Raw genomic sequence first — 22728 nt, forward strand, 5'->3', positions numbered from 1 at the left:
ATCTGGTGCTCAATTATTCCATTTTTCAATTGCTATGTCTCCATTTATACAACTGTCATATGCAGTACATGTAGAAAAAATGTATATTTATTCATGTATGTCTGCCTGTGTGTGTGTGTGCGTGCGTGCGTGCGTGTCTGCATGTATGTGTGCGTGCATGAGTGTATGTATGTGATGTTTGTGTGGATAATGTATATGTAAGTAGGTTTGTGCGTGTGTGTGCCTGTGTGTACGTGAATGTTTTTAAACGTGTATGCTACGTTGTGAGCGGCACAGAGTTCTTCATTCATTCCTTATATTTTATAACAATTTTTTTCAGTGTTTTTACAGATGACTTAATTTATAAATGGTTTATTAATTAATTAATAATTTTCAAGATATAACGTCATTTTGATATTGAAAGCGCCTTTCTTCACATTGTTTACATAATGAGTGATATTAGAGTTTTGTATAATATTTTTCGTCTATATATTTTTAATTACTTAATATTTTTATTCAAACAAACGCAATAGAGCGCGAGTGGGCAAACTATGGCCCTTTTATGCGGCCCGCGAGTCGTCAGCCAGACATTATAAGCAGAAAAAAGGAACCACATATCTTAAAAAAATTCTCCGCCGGGTCGAAAAAATTTGCCATTTCAGTACATATGCGGCCCTTCAAATATAAAATAGTTTTAAATGCGGCCCTCACAGTAAAAAGTTTGCCCACCCCTGCAGTAGACTCTTAAGAACTCGACAGTAGTACCACTATTATTACGACTGTAAATACACATTAAAACATAATAGTTAATTCATCTTGCCTTCAGATAATTACCAATCTTGTTTATATGCATACTTGTGTTACTTGTTTATTGTCTTAATAATGCAATGTTTAGATGTTTATACCATTTTTAATCAAATATAATTCCTTCTGTTTTGTCTAATAGCAACTAACTAATTTATTAATTAATACACTGTTAAGATATTTATTATATAATCTTGTAATTCACCACAGACACACACACACACCACACACAAAACACACACACACATAAAAGTTTAAGCATTTTGTTATTTTAAATGTTATTTTAGAATTTGTTACAATTCCGTGGTTCCAATATTCATGTTATTGACTTTATTTAACCACCAACTTTCTTATCTCATTATGCCCAACTTAAAGTAATTTGTATTAATTGAGTAACAAATTTGATAGGCAATTAAAGAATATACACACTGAAATAATATTTATTATTTGATAATATCAATCTGAAGGGAAAAAACGTGCCGCTTGTGTTTGTGTGTGTGTGAGTGTGTGTGTGTGTGCGTGAGAGAGAGAGAGAGAAAGAGAGTGAGATGCCGCTATGTGTGGTTGAGTCCGGTTGTCTGCAATGTTATGTATTATTAAGTTATGTTATGTGGTGATTATTGTGCCAGGTTGTGTGTGTTTAAGTTATGTCACGTTATGTGATTGCACTTAAAAATGACTATTGCAGATTGACGCGGAGAATTATGTTGAGCTATCAACCTTGTAAAATTAAGAAAATTATAGAAAAAAAAACAATACATAAATCGTTTAACAAGGGAAATTTAAATGTAAAAGTTGCAATTCGTACGCTACAATATTTCCGAATTCTAGACAGAGGAATTGATTTAAAAATTTTGACTAAATATATGAAAATTGAACTAACAAACCATATCATTATTATGATGCTAATTGTTATGATTTTTTTTTATGGGGAGAATTTAATTCGAAAAATCCGACAACAGTGCTACATACAATGAATGAATGAATGCAGGATGAAAATTTGAAAAAAGATATCTGTCCAATTTGAAGAGAAATTTATAAAACTAGATTATAAAGAATATTAAACTAAAAAAAACTATCGAACTTTAAATAAATTTAACTTAAATCCTCGATTTTAATTTAAAATTAGTAAATAAAAACTACCGGATAAACTAAACCATTGAGACTTTAAGACTCCTAATTTTAAGAGAATGAGATATTTATCAGCGAAAATTTAGAAATTGAATGCGTATCACTTTAAATTTCATTGTAGAAATTTGATGATGTACATACACATCGAAATAAACATCATAATATTTTATTAATTTGATTTTATTTGAAAATTTTTCTCGAAGTCGGTCTGTTACGACTTCTTAGCAGTGTGAGCTTCTTCAGCCTCTTCGTCGTCCATTATTTTTTTGTGGCGGGACTCGATCAGATGTTTGAAGTATTCCTTTATTGATCTAACCTGGATTTCCCAGGAATCAATTAATTGATGTTTTAACGTTTGTGTATTTCATACAAAAGTTGATTACTTTGGATAGTTACAATGATCATTTCCAAAAAATCGATCCCAAAAAATTAAAATAATAGTATTAAGTTTGCCGATTATGTCAACATCAATAACTTTAATTTACACCATAAACTAAAACAAACATATAAACAAACAAACGGACGAACAGACACACAAACGAACAAACAAACACACCGTATCTTTCTCGAGGATGAAATCAGCAGCCTTCTCGGCGATCATGACTTGTGTGGCGTAGGTGTCAGCGCTCATGGAGGTCGGTATGATGGAGGCGTCAGCCACTCTTAATCCTTTCAATCCTCGAACTCTGATGGGCAGTTGATGAGCCGTGGAATTTTTAAAACATATTAAAAAAAATAAAATGTCAGTAATTAGTCAAGAGAATATTCACAAACCTCAAAATGGGGTCGACCACGGCTCTGGGGTCATTGAGAGCTCCCATCTTGCACGTCCCCACAAGGTTGCCCCCGGGAATAGTGATGTGACGAAGGTGACATTCCACGTAGGCGTTTGTATAATTTCCATACTTCTGGCATTCAGGAAGCAGTCTGTTGGTCAGTTTGAACTCCCAGTCCTTCATGACTTGAGTGTGCAGGAGACGACGGGCAAACTGAAACCCTGAGTTTGAGGAAAGTTATGGCAGTGGTGTGTGGATTGTTGTGATGTAACAACCGTAATAGTGCTGGTAGTGAAACTAATTACGTATGAAAAAATGTTAAATGTTTTGATGATTAATTATAACTAATTGAAGTTAGATGAGAACGTTAAAATCTGTTGATCTCGGTGCAGTTGAGTGAGCATTTCATGGAGGTAAGAAAATATTGAAAGTTAAAAACCTTCAGTCAAAATTTTAATATCAATTTCTTCTGACAGATAGTTGGGGTCAATGAGAGGTGGATCTTCGGGATTGGTAGTGTTCAGACGAATGGTCCCTCTACTTCTTGGGTGCAGCAAAACTGGAAAGATGGTGAATCCTTCGCGGGAAAGTGGTTTGCCGTGGATCTCTGCCCAGGTCTGAAAAAGATCATGAGCAGTGTGGAGTTTTGAGGCTAGTTTGAATTGAATTTGTTTTGTAAAATGTCGGTTTAAATAGTCAGTAAAAATAATTGTCAATGATCAAATGATTTAAAAAATCCAAACAAACCTCTTTTTCGACGTTCAAGTCACTGGCTTCATAAGCTTGGGGGTTGGCAGCGATGTGGAGTGCCAACAGGGGGTACTTGATGTTCGGAGGCTGGTGGCGGAGGCGGATGTAGGCGGTGGCCTCTCTGAATCTTGGACTTGATTTCATACCTGCGAGAGAAGTAGTGACCTCTATTGAATTTTAAATTTATCATTTTTTTCAAATTGGCTATGATATATTTTGTTAACAACAACAACCTGTGTAACGTTGCGTCATTCTGAACTTTTAATTAAAATTGATAGCTTTAATAAATATTCAATTAATAAAGATAGTTCAACGCTATTTTCTCAATAAAAATCACATCTCAATTGGAAATATTTTGACAGACCAGTGCCGAAGAGCGAGTAGGCCCAAGATGAGAGCAGACTGTCGGCCATGTTGATGGTGATGCTGACGCCGGGGTAGGGGGTGTAGTACTCGATGCCATCTCCAACCACCTGATCCTGAAGGTTCTCTCCCACTGGCAGATCTGCCACAACTGGAATCTGTGTGGTTCGACGTCTAGTGTTCAGTTTGTGTTAATTATAAATGCATGAAGAGTATTTCGTAGTCTTAGTTGACAACGTCGTCATTCTTTACTAAGTACCAATAACTAAGTTGTTTGTTTGTTTGTTTGCTTGCTTGCTTGTTACAGGTAACAAATGTATGATGCATCGTTGAAGCAGTTCGTGACACTGAGCTATTTCAGTTTGTTTACATGCCTAACTATTGAATTGAAAGATGAAATATGTGATATTATTATTACACGCATGAATGTATTTTATTATTATATATTCAACTGTACACACGCATGACGCTCATATCGGAAATTAACACCTGTAAAGTTTTCATTCACACCTGTTTTGCCGCTTCCACGGACATATTTTTTCAACCAACCTAAATTCTCACATAGCAATCTAACAGACAATAAATGACCTTGAGTTTTTGAAGGTGAGTCTTGGGACCGACCCCAGACAAGAGGAGGAGTTTAGTCGTACCCACGGTTCCGGCTGTTAGGATAATTTCTTTTTTAGCTTTCACAACTTCCGTCTTTTTTTCGTGTTTCAGGACGATACTGTCCGCTCGTTTACCCTCAAACAAAATCTGTGAGAGATTATTTGAACAATTTTTGAAAATTTTAATCTAATAATATTACAAACTTTTTAAACGGTTAAAGTTTGTGAGAATAAAGAGAACATCTGACTTAATCACTCATCTATCATCATTCAACATGTTGTTCGCTGAAGGATAACATTCAGGCAATTTCAATTTATTTATTAATTCATTCAACCTATTGACCGATCTATTGATCAGTCAATCATTAATTAAATCATTGAATGAATTATTAATTGAGCGATCTACCGATCAATCAATCATTAATTAATTCATTGAATAAATTAATGAAATGAATTAATGGACTAGCTATTCAAAAGTAGGACCTTCTCAGCAAAAGTGTCAGTAACAACATGCAGGTTTGGCGCGTTCATGTAACGTTTCAAGTAGGCTTTGAACGTGCTCCACCTCACTCCATTCCTTATTGTGGCTTGCGTCGGACCCCAACCTATCACGTCATTTCTTTTATTATATTAAAAATAACTGACTCTTGTTGACGCCAAATCAGTTACAACATGCTTAATGACAAAGGGAAAAAATAATAAAATGAAAAAATGTAGGAACGACAATCGTAACGTGTGGAATTAATACGTAGCTATATGTACTCAAACCACCAGTGAACACATGACGATCAACATTCACATTTGAACATAACACACAACGGACCGAACTGATTTTTCCCGTTCAAGTCTCTCTTCTTCAGCGAGATTTCTTTGAAACAGAGTCCCATGATCTGGTTCATGGTGGTCGGTCCAACGTCCTTCACTGCCAGTCGACCTCCAAACCCGTGGAACACTGGTGGTGGTGGTGGTGGTAGTGGTGGTAGTGGTGGTGGTGGCGGCGGCCTTGGTGGTGGTGGTAGTGTTCGTAAAAAATATCATCAACCTTCTAAGTGTAATAACATTCGAATCTATGATGAACGTTTTAATGTACAGTAACTTTCAAAGGCGCACATACAAAGAACACGAAAACAACTTTTTCACTTAACAACATTCAACTTGAAATTTTGCCCAGCGCCTGTTGCTTCATGTTATGGAATTTGAACATGAAAGCATGACCGTGTAAAAAAAACTTCTTGAAATCAAAAACATACAACATGAATATTTTTATAAATAAGCAAACAAACATACAAACAAACAAACATACAAACAAACAAATAAACACACAAACAAACAAACAAACACACACCCGTCCTGACAAACTCTCCATTCTGTTGATCTTCTGACTTGATGAAGTAGGGCAGAACATCTTTGTAGGCCCAACCAGCAGCCCCGTTCAACGCCCAGCCGTCGTAATCATACCTGCTTCCTCTCAGGTACTGCATGTAGTTTATGTTGCTCGTCCCGCCAAGGCCCTTTCCAGAATGGATAATGGCGCTCTGTTTGTCAAGTTATTTGGTGTTCGTTTGTAGGAGTGTCAATCGTTCAAGGAAAGCTTATTTTAAAATATCCTATTTGAACGAGCATATACAATAGGGTGGTCACAAGAAATTTTTTTTCAAAATCTTATCGGGGGAACCCCCTAAATTGTGCCACTTGACTAAAAAATGACATTTGTAAAGTTTTAGCTCAATTGGATAATGCTAACCCGTGCCTCATCGAGGTTGAAATTTCGAAAAATTGGAAAATTTTGAAAAAAACGCAGTTTTTGGTTTGTTAATAACGGTTCACTCTAGAAACATGATTTTGGTTTTATTTTGTTCATTGATTAGTTTTCTTCAAATCACTATTTAGCTACAAGTTATAGTTTCTGACATATTTGCATTGTTACAGATACACATTGAAAAAACGTTGAATTTCTCCATAACACAAAAACACACAATAACTTATTTACTATTACTAACCCGGGTGCTCTATGTTGTTTTTATGTATTAATATTAAGATCTTTTGGTTTTTCTACGATTTCTCATTTTTGGTAAGGAGCAGTTGTACATTGGGATGGGAAATTACTTCCAGATATGTTAAATAAAGAAAATGTTGAAAGAGTTGCAGTCTTAATTAGCTGTGGAGAAGAAGAATAGTTAAATGGAGTTCCCCAATTAGAGAATGGTGCTGGCAGTACAATTGCAAAATCTGTTTATTCAGAACTTGGAAAGTGGGGTGCACTTGACAAGATTCAAGCAATGTCCTTTGACACAACTGCCATAAATACTGGCCGCATTAAAGGTGCTTGCGTTTTATTAGAGCAATTGATGGAGAAAAAATGATTGTATCTTCCATGTCGCCACCACATTTTTGAGGTAGTTTTGAGATCCGTTTTTGATGCTGTGATGGGAAAGACTACAGGCCCTCAATCGGATATTTTCAAAAAATTTAAAACTGAATGGAACAACATTGATAAAAAAATTTAAATCTGAAGTTAAAGATAAGAGTGTGGCCAGCAGATTGATTAATCCGGGTCAAATTTCAAGTTATCTTCTAGAACAATTAACAGTTCATCATCCAAGGAGCGATTACAAAGAATTGATTAATCTTTGTCTTATATTTTTAGAACGCTTTCCGTCAGAAAACATCGTGTTTGCGGCTCCTGGTGCTTTTCATCACGCAAGGTGGATGGCAAAAGCGATATATTCGTTGAAAATATACCTTTTCAGAGAACAGTTTCAACTGACAATTTTTGAAAAGCAAGGATTTCATGATATTTGCCTATTTATTATAAATATTTGTGTGAAAGTGTGGTTGGATGCCCCGAAACCTGCACTTGCTCCAAACCAAGATTTACAATTATGTCAAAATAAACACATCGGAAAAATTGATAGATGCTGTTGATTGCTGAACTGAGACGCAAACCAGAATACAGCCAAATTACAAGTGTTGGAAAGCAACAAAATGTACTCACCTGATCCACATGCCCTTTGCAAGCAAACTTCTGAGGAACAGTTTTGTGGTGCCAGTCCAACTGAGGCGTTCTAATGCTGTCCGCCATGAGAGGTATGTCGACGAGAGGGTTGGAGGAGGGGTTGCTGCCCGCTTCCACCAATAAAATGTTGAAGTCCTTGTTGTCTGCCAGGCGAGCTGCAAGTACCGCCCCCGCTGTTCCCCCACCAACTTTTTGGTACGAAATTTTAGAGTGCTACATACGCCGGCCATTTTTATCATAATTGAATTTAATAAAATTCACATGCTGCAACCTTTCCATATTTATTATATTTTATTATATAATATTTATATTTTATTTTAGATCGAAATAATTGCTTCTGACATTTATACACTCACAGCAGTAGGAAATTAATTCAACATTGATATTCAAATTATTTACAACGATCCATTATTGTAAGCAAGAATTTTTCATAATTATGAATAGCAGCTCTGTCATTCACATTCAATAACAAAGAATGTTTAACTAAAATGTTAAAAAAAAGAATGTTAAATTTTGGGGATACAACAACAACAACAACAGCAACAGCAGTAGCAACAACAGCAGCAGCAACGACGCACCTATGATATAATCATATTCCTTCTGTAACTCTTTGGCCTTGATGAGTTCGACGAAATAATCACCCAATCCCAGAAGTCTGTAGAAGGTCAAACCAATGCCCACCACGATTATAGCGGGAATGTACTTTCCGATCGACACTAAACCATTTGGGAAAAGGATGATGTAAGAATGATGACGTAAAAATGATGGTGGTGAAGATTGTGATACTTAAGATGGCGACGATGATAACTTTGGTCTCAAATGATTATCGCGCAATGTTTAGAAAATCCTTAAAAATGATAATAGATTATAAATAATAAAGTTTATATAAGTAGAGTTAGTTACGAGATGTTAGTTTAAGCGGTAAAAATGTAGTGATGATGATGGCGGTTGAACGAATGATAATGAAAATGATCCTAATGGTTATAATTCTAATCATTCTGATGATGATGATGATCACAGTGCAATCGTATCATGATTACGAATAAAAAATAATTAAATAAAAATATTAATGTTTTTAATATTAATGAGAGGAAAAAAAAGAAAAAATTACTAATTTAATAAAATAGCTCACTTGTGGCGGTAACTCTTCAATTTGCAATGTGTAACTTAATAAAATAGCAATGCTTGTCAGTCCACTTTCAGTTTTCAGCAGTTGCACTTTGCAGTAGTATTATAACTGACAACTAGTATTTTCACTGATTATCCAGCAAATTATAGGTAAATATAACGGTGAATGTAGTATTTGTAGAGTGAGTAGTATGATCGGGTTGCTGTTTTTCGTTCCGTCGTCTGACTGATTGCTCTTTGGAAATCAAAATGCCTCGATTCCTTTCAAGTTAACATCGCTAGAAATATTTTAAAATAAGTTATTTAAAGGTAATAAATTTAATTGAAATTAAATAAATAATCTTATTATCAAATCATTATGTTTGTAAATAAATAGCAACAGTGAATTTTTCAAGTGCATTTGTGTGTTTGTTTGCATGTATAGGTATGTGTCTATCTGTGTGTGCATGTGTTTGTTTGTGTGCGTATTTGCATGTGTTTATGTATGTGTACGTGTATTTAAGTTTGAAATAATCCTATCCAATAGAGTTGTTGGAGATAAAATTTAACGAAATAACAATGGAGTAGTTTATCCATTTTGAAGGTGAAGATCGCCGACGGCATTGGAAAAATAATAAAAATAAAAACAGATTAATATGAATAATATATTATAGTATGATTATATCTTATAATTATTATTTCAATTTTTTCCAAATAAAAAATACAAAACAATAAAAAACTTTGAAGTTTAAAATCTGATATCTGTAATAAAAAGAATTAATTATTGATATTATTCCGAAAAAAAACTATTGAATTGCAACAACACACCACAAAACGCACACAAACAACAGCACAAAACACACTCAAACAACCTCAAACAACAACAACAACACAACATATCAAACAACAACAACACACTTCATACAACATACAAAATAAGCTGCCTGCAAATAAGCAACGCTTCACCGTGCAACTATGCTAAGAAAATTATTTTCTATATTTTTACATATTTATATATAATATTTTTGTTTCTTTACACTATATATATATATATATATATATATATATATATATATTACGACTGTCAGATATATACATAATAATATATAATAATATATTTTTACATTTATGTTGTTTGAAACTAGTTGGAACAAATTTTTCGATTTTTTATTTTTCTAAATCGTAAATAAACATTGCCATGTTTCTTGAGTTCAAAACAAAAGTTTTAATTTCTTTTAAACATGATAGAACATTTAAGCATGATAAAACAAAAAGCTTTTTTCGGTATTTCTACACCATCTTCGGTGTTCGAATTGCTACGTTGTGTATGTGGCCGAACCCTCAAGTATATATCTTGTGCCTCCAAAATGTTAACTCTTTGTTTGCTAAATGTGAATACTTAACAGTCATTTAATCAGTTATTACGATCTTCAACTCTGTGCAATGTGACACTTTTACGTGTCATCATTATCGATGATTCCTCTGTTTCTGAATTTATCAGTGGGAAGGATTCCAATTTCCCGTTGTTGAATTTTTATTATCGGATGTCTTCGTTCTATGAGTATTGACTCTCTGGTCGCAAATTATAAGGGATGTAAATTCTGATGTAAGATTTCAACATTGTGGTCCAAGATTTGCCTAGTAATTTTAGTTTTGGGTTTTTCTTCTTTCTTCATAGTGCCAGTTTGTGCGTGCATTGTTAGTCTTCTTGATTAGCTCGATCGTCGTCGTTGTCAAGAAACTTGACGACTTACGATCTACCATTGGAAAAATCGAAAAACTAAACAGAAAACTAACGCGGAACATACTGTGCTTTTTATCAATAATTTATATATATATATATATATATATATATGTGTGTGTGTGTGTGTATATGAATGTATATAAGTTTCTAGATTAACCCTAAATGATATTTCAATCTCACAAAGAACTTTTTGATGCTAAAATTTATCTGAAATATCAAAACTGTCGCATAAATGTAACACCATTGTTGTTTTTGTTGTTTTTGTCATTATTTATAATCTTTGTTGACGTCATTTTGGATGTTATCATTGAGTAGAAAAAGACAGCAACGATGATGATGAAAATGATGATAGTGATTTAGAAGATGAAGGTGATAATGATAATAACGGCGATGATGATAATGAAGACGACGATAGTGATGATAATTAATATGATAATAATACTCTCAGCTCATATAACCTTGCTAGAATAAGAATAGTTGATGTTAGTTGGTTCGTGCAAGGCGTGAAACGCTATGTTCTCTATTGGACGGATGGAACTTAAGAGATGAAAGGATGGTGATGATGAGAAAGAGAAGGACATAAACAAAAGAGAGTGTGATAAGGAGAAGTGAGAGATAATGATAAGAAAAGAGAGAGTGATGATGGAGAGGAGGAGGAAGATGATGAGAAATGTGAGATCGTGAAGAAAAGGGGGTTTTCATATGTTAGGTTTGGTGGATATGGTAAATGATATGGTATACATTATTTAATATGATTATGTATGAGTATGATAAAACTATTATTAGCTTAATTATTGATGATGATGACGATGATAATGACGATGATGATGAAAAAATAACTAATGTTGATAATGATGATGACGATATTGGTAATGAAGAAAAAGTGATGACGATGATGATGATGACGACGACGACAAACTCTGTGGTAATAATGAATGTGATTATAATGATGATGATGACGATGATGATGATGATAATTATGATGATGGTGATGATGATGATGATGATGATGATGATGATGATGATAAATATCAATAATATTGATAAATGATGACAAAGAGGATGAGTTTGTGAAGGAATGTTTTGACGATGATGATATTTAGGATGGTTATTTTTTTCTTTGTTCACTCTCTTCATAATTATTCATAACCAAATGAATATTATATCTTCATCCTTTTACAAAACCTTCATCATTTCAAGTTATCATTTACTATCGAAATCTTCATCACTTTCTTAACCAGTATCATCATTTTCAATAATCATTATCATCATTTACGTATAATAGTATTTGCAATAATGGTATCAATTGCTATTTTTATACCAAAACTAAACAGCATCATCATCATTACCATCATGGCCTTCTTTGAGAACGTTATCATAACCATCGCTATCACTATCATCATCTCCTTAAAATGTATCATCATCATCAATACCGTCGTCGTCATCATCATCAACAACAACGTGTTTGTAAAGAATTACTTTTATGACGTGTCTTTAAATTTATGCATACACTAAAAATATAAACAGCAATTATTATAATAATAATAATAAGTATAATAATAATAATAATAATAGACAATAATAATAAGAAAATAACTATTACTTCTATAACACACTACTGTGTGTGTTAATTTAACGAAAACAATATGAAAAACATTGTTCTGTAACTAATATTATTATTACTCTTCTTCTTTTCCTTATTTTTCTTCTTCTTTTTTTCCCCCTTTTCTTCTTCCTTTTCTTCTTCTTCTTCTTCTTCTTCTTCTTCTTATTATTATCATTATTACTATTATCTTCATAATTTTTATTATTACCATTATTTGTATTTGCATGCTTATTTCTGTTAAGAACCCAAGCGAGCAACTGTAAGCCAACCAACCTCTCTTGCATAAATGTATCATATATATATATATATATATATATATATATATATATATATATATATATATATATATATATATATATATATATATATGCAATTTGAGTATGTGCATATGTATAATTCCATTTTCCAGTGAAAGGTTTATATGTGTATGGCAATTTGTTCAACTTTCTCAACGTTTTTCATGCGTGTTTATGTGTCTATATTTGTATTTTTAAGCCTTTTATTTTAATGGAACTTGTTTTTCGACCGGTTTTTTTAAATATTATTGTTTTTTCCAACATCTAACTAATTATTTAATTATTCATTTATTCGTTCGTTCGTTCGTTCGTTCGTTCGTTTTTTTTGTTCTTTCGTACTTTCATTAATTCGTTCGTTTGTTCATTCAATCAGTCAATTGTTTTCCGATGAATACACGTTTTCAGAAATAATTTTTATAGACACCCAGAAATTATCAAATAAAGATGTGGTTTAATGGAGTGTGAGGCTGATTAGTCAAAACTTCGTCTAATTTTATTTAAATTTCAGACACTTGCTAGACCCCAAAAAATTGCACGAAAGAATGTTGAACGAACGAGAATACGATGAACATTTCTTATTATTATTTTCATTAAAATGAAAATAAATAAACTATTCTAATAGATCTATGCACCATTTTCCAAGTAGTTTAATTAAGAAATGCTGCTAAGGGTCACTATCGACCCATGTTATGTAATTGTGTCTGTCAAATATGTTATAGATTAACGGCCTGTATTTAAAATGTTTAAAGAGTTTACTGAAAATATAGTTTGCCTGTTGTCTTGATCGCCTGTAGTAAGATTATCTCATCGATGAAAATTTTAATTCCACAAAGGCGCAGATGACATTTCGTAGCAGCGCGAAAGTTTGATTTGCGCGGCGATAATTTCTATCCTGAGTGAAAGAGAACGTCATCTAAACATTTGTGGCAAGTCCCTTTCAGCAGTTTGTTGAGAATGTGTACCATAAAAATTAAAATACCACAAAAACACAAATTTTATTTCTAACATTAATGGCCAATTCGGTATTTTGAGAAGTATGTGGAAGTACTTTTCAACTTTTCAATTACTACTTAAGTTGTTTTTTTTTTGTTCTTTGTTTTCAAACACTCGCATTGCATGTAACGAATTAAATATAATCAAAGCTGAAGAATAAAACAATGCTATTTATTAAATTTAAATTCAGTCACACAAATATTTAAAAATAATAAGTGATAGGCATAAATACCAGATATAAATAGATGTTTTGTATGTGTCGACTTCAGAGAACAAATAAGAAATAAACACATACAAACAAACTTATAAATACACAAACATCTGTTTGCATACACACACACACACACACACACACGCACACACTAACACACATCTTTTACTGTTTGTAGATATAAAAAAATATTTAAAAAAAATAAAAGTTAAAACGGAGAATATTTTGTAAGATTGTAAATAATGTGGTAGATAGATGGTGCAAAAGTTTTTCAGTCATTAAAAATAGCATACAGTAAAATGTGTTTTATAGTTTATCATACATAGTTAAAACTACTCAAACACGCCCTGATATACATAGATACATACACATACATGTAGTACATCAAATATATACAATATATAGACAAATATGATCAAACCATAGGTCATCCGAATAAGGTAATTTATTTAGAAATATAGTATACATCGGTTCGTCTTCAACTGTTTTATAAAATAATAACACCTAAGAATGTTTATATACGTGTGTGAAGCATTTTATATTAAAAGTAATAATAATAATAATTATTATTATAATTATAAGATATATATTTTTATATCTTAGCTAAAAATTTGATATATAAGATATATATTTTTATATCTTAGCTAAAAATTTGTAGATACTAAAAAGCGGTAAAAAGATGAGAAAGAAACATTTTAAGTTTCAATCGACAGAGTTCACATTAATGAAACATGACAATGATGATGACGTGGTGATGACTAAAATGATAAGATGATCATGATGTGATAATACTATGTCGATGGTGATGGAGATGATTACAGCCGGTTATTATAATGATAACTGGTAATGATAACACGACGACGATGATGACGATGACGATGACGACAAAGATAAAGTAAAAATGATGACACTGATGAATACCGATCACATTTTGTTAGTGATGATAATGATGACAGCAACGAACTAAAAATTTCTGAGGATGATGATGATGATGATGATTACGGTATCGTTGGCGATAGTGATGATAAAATGGAAGATGGTGAAAGTGACGACGACGACGAGGAAGAAGATGATGATGGCGATGATGACGATTTCTTGGTTCGTATTGCTATTTTCTGTGGCGGTTTTGGGGTGGATTTTTTTTTCATGGAAATCTTGTTGATCTTTCCTTTGGAAACTGTAGTCGCAGGATGAATATGTTAATTTAAAAAGGCTAATTTTAAATATGTTAATTTTAAACATGTTATTTTTGAATATGTTAATTTTTAACATGTTAATGTTTAATATGTTAATTGAATTTTATCTTTCATTCAATTAACTAATTAAACGGAAATATTTAAAATTAAAAAAAAATTCTAACGGTCAATTACGAGAATGAATCTTAATACGATAGGTGGATGCACATATTGTCAGTATCATATATATATCATCATCATTATTATCATCATTATAATCATCATCATCAACATCATCATCATCATCATTATCTTCACTTCTGGGCATGCGCGGTCCATCGATGGTCACTTTGATAGCGTTCAGGTACATGGCTACCTGGACAGGCGCGCTGTGGATGGTGATCGTTATGTGGAGGTGCTTGCCTGGTTGGTTGGTTGATTGGTTGGTTGGTTGTGTGGTTAGTTGTGTGGTTGGTTGGTTGATTGGTTGGTTGTGTGGTTAGTTGGGTGGTCAGTTGGTTGATTGGTTGGCTGGGTGGTCAGTTGGTTGATTGGTAGATGCGTGAAGTAATTGTTTACAATGGCTAGCTATATATAATAAACGCTGGCAAACATAAATAAGTTCGTAATGTGTATATTTGGACGAAATGCGGCTAAACAGCAAAACACAAACACACATACATTTGCACATTTCATACATTCATTTTTTATACATTATATAATATAATGCATATAATTTATAACGTAACATGCGTCTTTACGTTGGAATTTCACACGTGCATATTGACAAGCACACAGTAACGCATTGACATAATAACAAACCACGTACACGTACACACATGCATACAAACACGCACACACAAACACACAAACACGCACACACAAACAAACACACAGACACGCACATACAAACACACACAAAGACTTGCGTGTAACTTACTGAAAAGACCTCAGCTATTTGAAGAATTTAATTTAGAACGCAAAAACACATTAGTCATATCAAGAAAGTACACACACCTATGCAAGCACATGCAAACACATGTGAGCACATACAAACACAAACATGCTAGCACGCAATATCACACAGTCCCTTCAGTCCCTTTGAAAGACAAGCCCGTAAAAAATATATACAAACATATACAAAACACTATAAAAACTATCATATACAAAACATACCAAACACATACAAACATATATAAATATCTACAAACACATATACAAACTTATACAGACATAAAAAAATACACATAAACATATACAAACATCTAGAAACAGATACAAACAAATCTTATATACCAGAATGTAAATGCTACACAAATCTACCTAATCAACTAAACTGAAAGTTGGGAGTAGCAGGGAAAGATTGAAAAATGCAATAACAAGAGTTAATATAAAAGAGAGAGAGAGAGAGAGAGAGAGAGAGAGAAACAGAAAGAAAGAGAGACAGAAAAAGAGAAAAAGAAAGAGAAAGAGAGATATGAAGAGAGTAAAAGAGAAAAAACTCTACCCCCATTGTTTATATAAAAATTTCCCGCATTTTTCTCATTATACATTCATACATTATCCATTTATTTTTACATTCGCTCATTCATTTATTAATGTTTGTTCTTAAGTTCATTCACGTTACTTAAAACCTTCTTATTTACATCGTAATCGTCGTCATCTTCGTCATCATTATACTAACTATTGGGAAAAAACATTGCTGCAGAAAACAACAGCCATTTAAACTAACTTTAAATGAACGGCAACAACAACAAAGAACTACAGTGAACAGATAAATGAATACAAATTCTGAAAAGATGCATCAGAAGAAATCAGAGCTGATTGAGAACAGCGGCGAACGACAACGATAGATACTCACTCGCATCAATTGCATCAACATAATCATTAAAAATATCAACATCATAACATATTAACGTCATCAGTAACAACAAAACCACAACAATAACATCACAAATAGTAAGCATTAGCTATTTCGACAGGTGAACAAGACTGAACAACGACAAACGCAACAGCAGTTGTTTCTCAACCAATTAATTACTCACCGACAACATCAACAAAAGCGTAAACAAGAAAAACATCAAGAGATAATAATCCGTAACAGACAGGCAGAAATAATAACAACAACGACAACAACAACAATAACGCAACTACAACATCAACAACAACAACAACCACAAACATACAACAGCACAAAAAAACAACAACACAACATGATGACTTAACATTAAAGAATGCTCGTTCACTCAACAGCACGATACACTCATCAGCACCATGTACCTCTGTGTTCTCTTATCAGCACATTCACACACAACACGCATACACACACACACACACACATACACATTCACACACAACAACACGCATACACACACATACATACACACACATACACACTCACATATGCGTAAACGCACGTGTTACCGCAACACAAACACAGACGAACAGCAGCAAATTGTGACTAATGTTAAGAGTACTGCTAAACTCTCATTTTTGTTAATACCACTCATATCATGTTATTGTTCCTGTTACTATTATCATTATGATTATTATTATTATGATTATTTATTATTATTATTATTATTATGGTTATTATTATTTTAAACGAGTTATCGAAATACCGAGGGCATTAATGTAACATTTGTAGTAGTTGTAGTAATAGTAGTAGTATTAGAAGCAGTAGTAGTTGTTGTTGTTGTTGTATTGGTAGTAGTAGTAGAAGTAAAAAGTAGTAGTAGTTGGAATTGAAGTAGTAGCAATAGCAGTATTAGTAGTAGTAGCAGCAGCAGTAGTAGTAGTGGCCGTAGTAGTAGTAGCAGCTGTAGTAGTAGTAGTAGTAGTAGCTGTAGTAGTAGTAGTAGTAGTAGTAGTAGTAGTAGTAGTAGTAGTAGTAGTAGTAGTAGTAAATGTTGTTATTTTCATTCTATTTCACTTTTTCTCAATAAAAAACTCGGAACATGGGGTACAACGTTCAAATACCGATGAACTAAAAACTTGTTCATTAAAATTAATGTCGTTGTTAACAACATCATCAACAACAACGATAATAACTGTTATTTGTATTGTTGTTGTTGTTGTAATAATAATAATAATAATTATTATTATTATTATTATAACAAAAAATAATAATAATAATAGAATGGCTTTTAAAAATTATTTCAACGTTAAAGTGATACAATATTAGCAGCTGATGTAACAGTAAATATACTAATTAATACATGCATGGTTCTTTTTTGACGCTAACTAGTGTAATAAAAAACATTTTAAAAATATTCAAATTTAAAACCATTTTTAAAAAGTAATAAAATACGTAAAAAAATAACAATTTATAAAATAATAATAATAATGTCATTAATAATAACAGTATTATCAATAATAATAATAATATTTAAAACCGTTTATGAACTCAAGGACATTAATAGCATGCCCTTAATTAGCCCAATTAGAACTAGACAATCAATGAATGGAAGCCAGCCTAGATGCTATATTTAGCATCAATAAACTCCTATTATTACAATAATAATAATAGTAATAATAATAATAACAATAGCAATAATAATTATTATTGCTATAAATAATAATAATAATAATTATTAATGTTGCAATTAACCAAAAATGCTCCACTTAAATTTAAAAAAAATAATGGACTTATTATCAATATTGTATTATGGAGAAAAAGAGAGAGAAAGTGTGATAGAAAGGGTGAGAGAGAGAGAGGGAGAGAGAGAGAGAGGAAGAGGAAAAGAGAGCTTTAGACAGGTAGATAGAAAAAAAAGTTTCTTTATCGGTCACCTATTCAGACCAAAAGTATCAAGAGTATAAAAATTGTTCTAGAACGAAATACACTCTAATAATAATAATAATAAAATTAATAACAATAATAATAAATAATAATAAAGAGTTAATATATTTTTTCTTCTTTATATTACCATTGGTTTTAATCTACTTTAATGTTTTTTATTCAATCTACTTTTTTTCTTGATATTTTTAATTCAACAGTGGTCAAAAAGTAACCCATATATTTTTCAACATTTTAATTTTTTCATAAATGAAATCATACACACGCGCGCGCTTACAGACAAACACATATACACAGATACACACACGTACCTATAGACATATTTAACCATATTAAGTAAATCACATTATTATTATTAATAATATTCATTTATTTATATTCTATAATTAATAATTGTTATTAGAGTTATTATTATTCATTTATTTATATTCTATAATTAATAATTGTTATTGATGTTATTAGAGTTATTATTGTTACTATTGTTATTGTGCTTACCGCGCCTGTGACTAATATTTTAACATTAAAATAACGAGGTGTGGCAACTAACAATAACATAAAATAACAACAATAACAATAATAACAACAACAACAATAACAATAACAGCACGAATTAATAATAACGTTGAAATGAAAAAACAAATTTCTAAGAAAGATCCTATTAAACAACATTGACAACAAGCAAGCGTAACGACAATGCTATAAATAGCGAGCAACAGAAGTATTAACATTTGTAACAACAACAACAACAACATAAACGACAACATAAACAACAGCCTAAACAACAACATAAAAAAACATCAACATAGACAACATCAACATAGACAACAACAACATTAACAATAACATAAACAATAACTTAAACAACAACACAATCAACTTAAACCTAAACAACAACATACATTAAACATCAGTACCAACAACATACACATGACAGAGTGAATGTTATTTAAAATATTTTAACAAAGTTTAAAAATATTAAATGAATGACAAACAAAGATAAAAAGATAATATCAATAATAATAATAATAATAATAATAAATAATAACAATAATAATAATAATAATAATGAACAAGATTGAAAATGTCAACAAACAACATCAACAAGAACTGTTACGCAACATATGGACTTTGAGACCACTACAAATCTTTAAAACCACCGATGATGATGTTGATGACGATGAAGAATATGTTAATGATGATGATGATGTTGTTGTTGTTGATGATGATGATGTTGTTGATAATGTTGTTGTTGATAATGTTGTTGCTGATGATGATGATGGCGACGGTAATAACTGTGGTATGACGATTATAGTGATAATAATGATGATGATGATTATTATTATTATTATTATCATTATGGCAATAAATATTATAGTGGTTATGATGACGACGATGAGGAAGTTGAGGAAGATTGTGAAAAATTTCCCTAAGAGCAAACAATGCAATAATGGCCGATTTCGTTGAAATATATATATATCTGCTATCAAAGACATCACTGTAATTATTTTTTACCACATGTACATAGACACACACGCTCACACACATACATACAAACACACATACATACACAAACACATACACACACACACATATATACACGTGTGTGTGCACGCGCGCGTGTGTATACATATATATAAATATATATAATACATAATATATAAATATATATTAGTGAATGCTAGTAAAAAACCTTAATTAATGCAATAATTTATAAAATTTACCGAATTTCTAGCGTTGGATAGTTTTTTTATTACATTTCTCAATATTTCTAACCAAATTTTTGTCGTCATTATTTATTTTATTAAAGTTAGAATAGTATACTGTTTTCCAATTCATTCTCGAGTGTATAGGAGTGTATAGGAGTGTATTCAGATACCATCACCACATATGTCATTGATACCGTTAGTAACGTTAACTCTATAACCGTTGCATAGTCATCGTTATAATATTTGTCATCATTTCGTAATGATCAGAATAGGTTCATAAATGCTACATCATCATCTTAATCGTTCAGTCACTCATAACTTGACCAGCCAATTAATATCATCATTTGCCATATTCACTCTTACTCGTTTCTAACTATTTTTAATGTCATCATCTGCGTCATCGTCTTCATCTTCATCTTCATCGTCGTTATAATCGTCATCATCATTATCATCTAAAACATCATCATCTTCATCGTCATCACCATAATCATCTAGAACATCATCATAATCACCATCATCATCATCCAACCTCTGCCGCTTCTGCCAATGAACCTCAGGTCATTGAATACTGCCACCTGATTGGTCACATAGGCCGCATAATTTCTTAGCTCCGCCTTTTCATTGTTCTCATTGGCAGCCGAAAGTGTTACCATGGTTCCATCTTTGACCTTGCCTAGTATTACGACCTTCAAATTCGGTTTGGATTGTGGTGAATGTTGAAACTTTTTTGATTGATAATGACGATTACTTTTAAACTTGATATTAACACTAAAGCTTTTTACATGTTATCATCACCCTCATCATCATCATCATCATCATCATTATCATCAAAGTAACCGCCAACATCTTACAAATGTAAACATAATTAATAAGCATTTCAAGTACATAGGTTAACTTCTTTGACAGCCTGTATGATTAAAAATACCACCACCATCATCACCATCGCCATCATCTCGCCATCATTATCACTATCATCATCACCACCATCATCATCATTGCAACCACCTTGAACTTGAAGCGCAGTTGTTTGTTGGACCTCCAGTGTTCCGGAAGTTCTGAGCAGATAACATTGGGACTTCCGGTTCTCATCAAACGATGATGTTGATGATGATGACGTTTGTAGTGATTGCTATCATCATTAAGCAACTCTTGCATATGATGGTGGTGATGATTGTACGATGATGACGGTGACGATGATAACGACGATGATGATGGTGAATCTTCTCGATGTTGGTGATGATGACGATGGGTAGGAGGAGGAAGATAATGATGATGGTGATGATAGTGGAGATGATGATGATGATCGTCGTCTGACGAATCGCACAAAATTTGATTGAAAGTGGCTTCTTCTAAGAAAATGTCGTTCATCTTGATGATGATGATGATAATGGAAAAGGGTGATAATGATGATTACGAGATGGTGGTGTTGGTGACGATGGTAGGAAGAAGATGATGATGATAATAATGTGAAAAATGATGAATGAATGGATCGATGAGAAGTTTAAATATTTATTCAATGTGCCAGCACCATCAACAGATTCAATAAAAAATGCCTTGAAGTGCAACGTACATAACGAATATTTAATATCGCCGTCTCGTTCTTATTATTGTCGTCAACAATGCTACTATTATTTGTATTATTATTATTATTATTATAAATTCTATTAATAATATGTTTATTATGTTACTATCTCACTGAGTTTTAATCTAATTTACAACCAATAAAATGATGAATGAAGTTTTAAAATTAGAACAAACAAACAAACACAATCAGACCTATCCAGTAACACACAACCTCCCAATCTTGTCTATCGCTCCCTGAACTGAAACCCAAGATCACAAGTAAACGGTATATATACACAAGAATACATGCGCACACTCGCATATAAACTCATATTAGTATAGGAACTGTCACGTACATATGTTATTGTTGATTAAATAATCCCACATTGTACGTATGCATGTTTATATATATATATATTTTATGTTCGTTGAATGTGCCTTTTAGTTTATGTTGCTTTTGATCTGATAAAAATGATATATATATATATATATATATATATATATATATATATATATATATATATATATATATAAACAATATATGTATATTTAGAGAGAGATGGAGAGAGAGAGAGAGAGGGAGAGAGATCCAAACATTTATTGAAATATATTGAAGTATAAATAATTATACTGTATGAGAAATATCCGGTGCAGTGCACATTATAATATATTGAAGAAAATGATATCGAAAAATATATTGCCCTAGGTTGCATTATCATATATATATAAGATTGTATATATATTCTATATATTCTATATATATATATATGTGTGTGTGTGTGTGTGTGTGTGTGTGTGTTGGTGTGTGCGTGTATATATATGGTGTATACATTTTAGTTTGCATAACAATATAGGTAATATAACATTGATTCAATCGTTAATGTATACTGAATGTATATTATTATATTATTTATTTATAATTAAAAATGTATAAGTTTATATAAATATATATATATATGTATATAGGTTGTGTAATACAATATCATGTGTATGTGTGTGCCTCTGTGTATGTGTGTGTGTGTGTATTTGTGCGTTTCATTAAAGTATGATTAGATCTGTTAATGTGTGGACGATGATGCTGCACTATAAACACACATTCCA

General features: G+C 32.0%; 2 protein-coding genes across 2 annotated transcripts; both read right to left on the minus strand.

Annotated features, from left to right (window-relative positions):
- Positions 1 to 1209: 1209 nt before the first annotated feature.
- HELRODRAFT_93524 (hypothetical protein) lies at positions 1210 to 8622 on the minus strand. The gene is made up of 14 exons (XM_009011332.1): positions 8560 to 8622; positions 8006 to 8143; positions 7407 to 7615; positions 5757 to 5946; positions 5235 to 5363; positions 4895 to 5016; positions 4392 to 4559; positions 3805 to 3961; positions 3461 to 3607; positions 3130 to 3342; positions 2689 to 2911; positions 2471 to 2600; positions 1311 to 2230; positions 1210 to 1289 (listed from the first exon to the last, which is right to left on the minus strand). Coding segments are annotated over exons 1-13 (1932 nt in total). The 5' UTR covers positions 8561 to 8622; the 3' UTR covers positions 1210 to 1289; positions 1311 to 2125.
- A 6124-nt stretch (positions 8623 to 14746) lies between these two features.
- On the minus strand, positions 14747 to 21877 carry HELRODRAFT_105591 (hypothetical protein; the record flags this gene model as incomplete). Its single annotated transcript, XM_009011333.1, has 4 exons — positions 21860 to 21877; positions 21070 to 21771; positions 20594 to 20750; positions 14747 to 14982 (listed from the first exon to the last, which is right to left on the minus strand). The coding sequence occupies exons 2-4, from the start codon at positions 21430 to 21432 to the stop codon at positions 14747 to 14749; spliced, it is 756 nt and encodes a 251-aa protein (XP_009009581.1). The 5' UTR covers positions 21433 to 21771; positions 21860 to 21877.
- Between the last annotated feature and the right edge of the window lie 851 nt (positions 21878 to 22728).

This window comes from Helobdella robusta (genome assembly GCF_000326865.2).
Source record: "Helobdella robusta unplaced genomic scaffold HELROscaffold_1, whole genome shotgun sequence".
NCBI classification, from domain to species: Eukaryota; Metazoa; Annelida; class Clitellata; order Rhynchobdellida; family Glossiphoniidae; genus Helobdella; species Helobdella robusta.

Coding starts and splice junctions, on each gene's coding strand:
- HELRODRAFT_93524 (XM_009011332.1), bottom strand. Junction 2,912..3,129: donor TATTAAAATTTTGACTGAAG/GTTTTTAACTTT, acceptor CCTCAAACTCAG/GGTTTCAGTTTGCCCGTCGT. Junction 2,601..2,688: donor GTGGTCGACCCCATTTTGAG/GTTTGTGAATAT, acceptor ACTGCCCATCAG/AGTTCGAGGATTGAAAGGAT.